General features: G+C 41.8%; 1 protein-coding gene across 1 annotated transcript; it reads left to right on the forward strand.

The window, feature by feature from the left end:
• The first annotated feature begins 2,970 nt into the window (after positions 1-2,970).
• Positions 2,971-6,683, forward strand: praf2 (PRA1 domain family, member 2). The gene is made up of 3 exons (XM_037476225.2): positions 2,971-3,226; positions 4,341-4,558; positions 4,794-6,683. Exons 1-3 carry the CDS (start codon positions 3,048-3,050, stop codon positions 4,931-4,933), a joined length of 537 nt encoding a protein of 178 aa, XP_037332122.2. The 5' UTR covers positions 2,971-3,047; the 3' UTR covers positions 4,934-6,683.
• Positions 6,684-7,597: the final 914 nt, after the last annotated feature.

Consider the following 7,597-nt stretch of genomic DNA (forward strand, 5'->3'; position numbering starts at 1 on the left):
TTCAAAATCAACATGTTAAGTGACCAGGCAGATATTTTATTTATTTGTTAACAACTTCATCAGTTAGTGTTAACTGGGGTTGGAGAGAAGACCTACAGGGCACCCCTGCTTCTTTTTTTTTAGTTAGTGAAAAAAAGGAAACAATAGTGAGCTCAACATTAAATGAATTAATAATGTAATAACAATAACTTATAACAAAAACTTATTTCACCAGTAAAATACTGTTAAACGACAAAAACAATGGGAAAATGCATCACAAGGCTGGTGAGGCGAATTTCACGTGAACGCAACATCTGTTTGTTTTTCAGACAACGGCAGCTACAGACTGTTGAGTGAAACACAGACACACTTTACACCGTTTAGCTGTCAGTATTTTAACTATGGTTGCTCCATTGACATATTTAAAATATGTATATACTTCAGCTGCTAGCTAACGGTAGGCTAACGTTACCTGCTGTCCAGTGTAGTGTTTACTAGCGTCCCGTGCGGCGCTGTTTCACTTCCCTCTAACGTCCGTTTTCGGGGCATCAGGGAGAAGCGGGAGGCATTTAAGTGGCATCTAATTAAGGCACCGAAATCAGAGTTACTATTCGGTCTGGTAGATAACGGCCGTTAAGACACCTGTACCGTATTAGCACCGGGTCTCGGACCCCCCCCCCAAAAAAAACTTCGGATCTACACGATTCACGTGGATGACATTTTCCCATTCAAAACTCACAGACTTGAATTAAGTCCTCGCTATCTTTCGTAATCACTAACTGGCAGAGGTGGGAACAAGTCACTGTTAGGCAAGTCACAAGCAAGTCTCAAGTCATTGGCCTCGAGTCCCGAGTCAAGTCGAGTCAAAGACGTAGCAAGTCCCAAGTCGAGTCACAAGTCACAGCCATCAAGTCTCAAGTCGAGTCACAAGTCACAGCCATCAAGTCTCAAGTCGAGTCACAAGTCGTACCATTTTAGTTTCGAGTCATTTCGAGTCATTTTATTATAGTGGGGACGGGGAACCCTGGGTGATGGTGCGCTGCCTCACAGACCTAAACTACGAAGGGAAGGGTAATGGTGGATCGACTGTGACTGTGTTATAGTACTGTAACGCTCACCCCAATGCTGCAGCGTAAATAAGGAGGCGATGACTGGCTTGCAACTCCGCTGCATTTATTTATATAAAACAACTCAACTTCGGTCACTGTTGGCCGTCACCACGCCGAACGAACACTTCCGCATACACGGCCCCCCAAAACTCGGGTTGTCTCGCGTAACTTCAGCTGGTAACAGCATAACGTGAACACATGCAACATCTGCATAACTGATTAACTAATAACTTTAACTCAACTCATTACACTACTTTAAAACGGACGTTGACATAATGTTGGCGAGGATTTCCATCGGAGTCTGAATCCGGGTTCAAAAATCCCGATTTTTGTAACCATGATCGAGCTGTCTCGTTGATACGGTCAAATGGACTGCAGTGATTGGATGTTGTTCAGGCAGCGCGCGCTCTCTGCATACAGGTGGCGCACATTTTTTTGACAGATGCAGATAAACAGAGCGGCGCGGTGGTGTGAAAATGTTTTCCCCCAGTTTTCATGGGAAGTAGCAAGTCTTCTCGAGTCAAAAGGCTCGAGTCCAAGTCAAGTCACGAGTCATCGGTGTTCAAGTCCAAGTCGAGTTGTACGTTTTGTCGAGTCGAGTCTCAAGTCATCAAATTCATGACTCGAGTCTGACTCGAGTCCAAGTCACATGACTCGAGTCCACACCTCTGCTAACTGGACCATTAGGTTGGTTTGCTAGCTTTGAATAACTAGTCTAGCTAACTGCTAACTGTCTGCTGTTAGCTGGCAGATTGTTTGGCTTATACACGTACAGCAAGAAACGTTGACAAACGCACTCTTCTAATCATCTAAGTTAATGCAACTTTTGATATAGGAACACCAACTCCAAATATTTTACTATAATAAGCAATTATTATGGAGATATAAACATAATCGAAGAACTTACGGGATTTTCATTAGGGTTCTTTAGATTTCACTCTGTGAGGCTTCGTTTTTGCCGCGTTCAATGACCTACGTGTCTGCGTCACAGACTGTACTGTTTACTCCGGAGGACCACGACAACAACCTGTGACGCTATTAGCTGCCCTGATTGCTGCTCAATCGCGCTAGGAAATAAAGTAATTTTTTGTTATAAATATAAAACGTCACTAAAGACCTATAATTACACAATCATTTTTAATGTTAAAAATATTTTTTGGGGACCCCCCAAAATCCCCTCAGGACGATTGTCTAAAAATGTGATATTTTGTGGTAGTTGGGGCCAGGTTTTGTTATCTTGGTTTGCTTTCAAAGGATCTATGTGAGAGGAATTTGATGTAGTGTCTCAGGAGCCACTGGCTTTGGGTTGAGAGCCACAAACACTAGAGAGACCATAATGTTGGAGATAGTTTAGCTGTGTAATGCTAATAATATTATGTATTTGTCTCATCTGTTAGCTGTTAATTTAGCCAGAAACACACAATAGCAACAACATAGTTCAAGTGCTGCCCTGTACGGTTTGCCTTATAGGTCTTCAGTGTAACGTCACAGCAGGACTCGCCGATGATGGTTCAGTGAGGTTATACAGCACAGAACATAACTGTACAATACACATGACAGCAACAACACAACTCAATTGAGAGTTCAATTTGCCTTCAGTTATAATTACTAACCTTACAAAGAGACACAAAATACAGATAAATTATTTTTATTCTCATCGGCTTGAATTTTCTTCTAAAAGCTTTAGCCCAAATAAAATTTCAGTTCATTTATTTGTACATGATTAGTAGTAGTAGCAATAGTGTTCGTGTCATGTAGTTTTCTATTAATTTCTAATTGCTCATTTTATTAGGTAGGCATTTAATGGACGCGTCAGACTGACAAACCATGAATGAGTAACTATTATTCATTGAGTAATAGCCGCGCCAACATTTCGCCTTAACATTGGCCCCGCTCGCGCCCGCCCACTACTCCCGCCGTGAATTCTGGGACATTGAGTTTATCACTGCTGGCAGAAAGATGGCAGGCGTACAGCCGCCACCCCTTCGCAGCCTGGATGATTTCCTTCTGAGCTCTGCCCGGTTCGCCGCCCCCGATGTGCGCGACCTGGACCGCTGGAACAACCGCATCATCAACAACCTGCTGTACTACCAGAGCAACTACCTGCTGTCGGCGCTGGGCCTCCTGCTCTTGGTGGGGTGAGTTAGATTCCCTGACGTGGTCGCCCCGCCACCCCGCCCCCCCGCCCCCCTCTTATCCCCTCCGTGCCTCTCCCAACAACAGTGTCGAAAACTGACTGACGCTACGGCAGGCTAGCATGTAGCTAATGCTAATGATGGTTCAACAAAATCAAACTCGCCTTTTCTGTGCTGATGAAGTACTCAGAGATTTGACTTCAGTATAAGTAGCTTGTTGCCACTGTGTGATATGTTTCTGTTTCTTATAGTAGATGATGCATTGTCTTCTTCCCCTGGTGGGGTTACAGTGTATACTATATTCTTCCATCTTTTCATTGTTTATTTGTATTTTTGTGTTAGTAACTAGGCAATTATCAAATAAATGTAGCACAGACAAAAATCTGAATATTAGCCTTTGAGGTGTAGTGGAGTGGAGTATAAAGTAGCGTATGACCGCAAAAGTTAAGTTCCACCTTTGAATTGGAATTACAGTATGTGAATACATGTCCTTAGTTGGAAGCCCAGATGGGGACGTCTGGAAGTTCTGGGAGATTTATTTGTCAGATCACAGGTCAAGTATCAAAGGCAGGATGCAGTAACATCAGGAAGAACATTAGGTTTTGTACTTGTTGTTGAATATAGAAGAAAAGATTTCTATTGGCCCTAAACTGGCGAGGAGCAGGTCCTCCCGCCTGCGATACAAGGCGGGAGGACCTTATGTTATGTTCCCCCAGTAAACATAAGTTTATGTTCTTCATCAATACAGCATGATGTTCATAGAACAGAGTGTGCTTCAGACTCGTGTCTCTACTGGCGGGGCTACTGAAAAATCGGTATATTAGATTTTGGGGGGTTGAGCTGTCCAAAAAAAAAAAAAACTAGGCAAAATTATACAGCATCCTTTAAAACGGCATCTCACCGATTTATTTTTCTCAATTCCTGACCTTTTGAGTGGGTTTGGTAGTGGCAAACGAATTAGATGAAAGTCCGCATTGTCTGCCCTGTCCTCCAGCTGTCAGAAAACAAAAACAAAAGAGGTTTTGGGAGCTCTTCGGCACCGAGGAAGCAACCCTTCATATCCCCCCGCGGTATCGCCAACCCTTCTGCGCGTGGTTGAGCGTGTCTTTTCTCCCAGGTACTTCCAGCCCCTCCAGCTGGTCGTCGGGGCTACGGTGGTCACCTTGTTGTTCCTGAGCTTCGTGTGGGTCGCCGAAAACCAAGCTTCCATTCGCCGTTTTCGCAGAAACCACCCTACGATCTCCTTGTTGGCCATTCTTTTGGCCAGCTACCTGTTTGTGTCGGTGCTGGGAGGTGTGGCAGTGTTCCTGTTTGGGATCGCCTTCCCCATACTGAGTAAGGCGGGACATACACATACATGAATACATCACATACTCACCTCACCAAAGCAGTTTATTTCTCCATCTGCATCGTCTTATTAGATGATCAGAGCAACTGATGTATTGTTTGTAAAATAAAGACATTTTCTTATGTCCTGGGCAACGCTATGTCCAGTTTGACCTTTATCATTCTTTTGTTGTGTTCGTGGTGCGCTCCTGAGTAACCTCAACCCCCCTCTGCCTCTTTGCAGTGGTTCTGGTCCATGCGTCAGTGAGGCGGCGAAGCCTCAAGAACAAGCTGGAGAACAAGCTGGAGAGCATCGGCCTGAAGAGGACACCCATGGGACTGCTGCTGGAAGCCCTGGGACAGGAACAGGAGGCTGGATCCTAAAGAGGAAAAAGGGGGGCGGGGGGGGCGCGGGGCTTCCCAAGAGAGAAATGGATGTGAGTCGAGTGGACAAGGTGAAGACCAGAGGAGAAATAGCAGAACTAAATAATGGCCACCCGGAGAAGCATCAGAAAACATTTGAACAAACTATGGAGTCATCCCCATTGTTACAGTGGGCGCACACATTGTGGTGGTTCATTGTTTCAACATGGTGGATGGTTCTGCCTCCTGTTAGTCGTGGTCACAAGCCTTGGAGTTGCAGATCTTTTAAGTATCTTCACATTAACGTATGTGATAGTTGCCCACGAGCTCTTACCCAAACGTTGATCTGCACTCCGTCTCCACGCCTATCACAGTGAAACTGGCAGGCGAGAAAAATATTGAAGCTAGAAGGTTTAATGCCTATGGACTTGCATGATTCATGTCATCATCCTTCCAAAAGTATTCTAGTTAAGGGCTTAACCTTTGATCGAAGCCATCCATGTATCTCATTCTGACACGATATGGCCGACCGGCCTGTTTACTACCACAGTAATTAACATTTGAATACTTTGTATCTTTAAACATTCTGACTTCATCTTAAATTATTGCCTTTTTTCTTTTAAAATTATAATTTCTCTCATTTTACAGCATCTATATTGTTTCTTCTTAGAAAATTATAACCCGACAATAATCGCTTTTCCCATTCATTGGAACTTTATTTGTTTTTTAGGTTTACCGCACTTTTCTCTAAATAGTTTCACTCGTTTTTTTGTTGTCTTGAAATCCCTTTTCCTGACTAACTTGATAGAAACAGTGGAAGTATTATATAGGTAATCTGTTTTGATTATATTTTGAATTATTTCAATATTTAATAGATTGACCAGTCAAACATTTTTGGGCCGAGCCTCAAGTCGTGCTTAATGAATTCATGTGTATATATATATGAAACACCAGAGTAAATCAGACATAGCAATTAGAGTTGTTATACAGTCAAACATCTCTTTAAAGCAGATGAAGAGGAGCAAATGTAGTTTGTGGTGCTGCTGAACACTGACAGCTGTACATCTTAATTTGTATTATATTGGATGGAAGAAACAAAACGTTAATTAAACATTTAATTCAGGGCTGTTGTATTACATCACACTGGCATTAGATATAGTGGTTTCATAAAGTAAGAGGAAGTTGGATACAATAATGGCAATGAAACAGTTTATATTTTACCGGATAGTAACACATTCCACACACACTTACCGTTTGTCTTGTTACTCAAACATCTAGAGGCCGATAATCCATGTAGTGGTCCTCGTTAAATCCACAAACATGACTATAAATTAAATTGAAGATGTCACTGAACCGCTTCTGTGTTAATAGTAATTAGCCTCACTGTATTTTATGTATATAATATAATGATCAATGAGGTTACATACCGTAAGATAGGAGACCTCATTAGTGCTTAACAAAGTATTTACTAACTATGAAACAGTGATCATGGAGGCTACAGTTAGATAGGTGACATCATTAGTGATTAACATATGTGATGCAGGGTTCAATGATGCTACAGTTAGTTAGGTGAACAAAACAATAAAATAAATTGATCTTGTTCAAGCATATAGAAGCAGTTGACCACACATTAAATATATCAGAGAAATATACAATAATTTATATGTGGAAAATATGTATTCTCCAAATGTTGATTAAACAAACACCATCTTGCCTAAAAATTCCTAAAATGACATTCCGTGACTTAAATATAGTAGTATTCTTAAACTTCGACCTACAGTTGTGCTTTTTTCCCTCTGTCGTTTCTGCCTTTGCTGAGGTGAAATGCATTCTGGGATATTTGGTTCTCACAAAAGCACGGACGAGCCTACTCCCACAGCCTGCTCCGATACGTGCCCGGTAAAAAGGGCGGGGCGAGTCACATCCGGGTAATACTACCGTTCTAGAATTGGAACAGTAGTCGGGCTGCGAATGATGACGTTCACGAGAACAAAAGTCCGCACAAGAACTTATTGAGAAAGGGACAGAGCTTTGTCTGCAGAGGTTGTCAGTCAATCACAAAGGATCGTTTTTCCCGGAGTAAAAAACGTATTTCTTACTACACACTTGTTTTTGAAACCGTAGTTCTGTGGAAAAGATTGCTTTTGCAGTAAAAGAAAAATCGATGGTTTCCAAAAGAAATGAGTGTTGTTTAAGGATATTATTTAACGTTGTATGTATTGTTGTGTTGTATATATGTGACAACCACATGGTGTGCCATGGTTGGTGTGCCAGTGCTTGCATGTGAAGTAAGTACTGCACATTTAAGAAAGCGGTATTTGGAGGTTGGCTATACTTACATTTTATGGAGCTTCGTAAACTCCGTAACATTTAAATAGTAGATGAATTTTACATCATTTTTACAACCCTGTTATTGTCAAACAAGCAGTTGCCGACTGTTGTAGAATGTGACGCCTTATTTAAAAAATGGTCTCTTTGTGCCCTGTATCACTCTTCTACAAAGCTTTCTGTCACTATATCTATTCATTATTAAATTATTAATAATTTTTTTTTTGGAAACTCTATTTTGGATATGAATATATTATATACATATAAAAAAAGAAATCAGATTCAAACACTCCCACAAACACAAGCACGCGCACAGTGTTTTGTTTTTCCAGGGAGGAGAGCTTTACGTCATCGCTG

This window comes from Pungitius pungitius, chromosome 12 (assembly GCF_949316345.1).
Source record: "Pungitius pungitius chromosome 12, fPunPun2.1, whole genome shotgun sequence".
NCBI classification, from domain to species: Eukaryota; Metazoa; Chordata; class Actinopteri; order Perciformes; family Gasterosteidae; genus Pungitius; species Pungitius pungitius.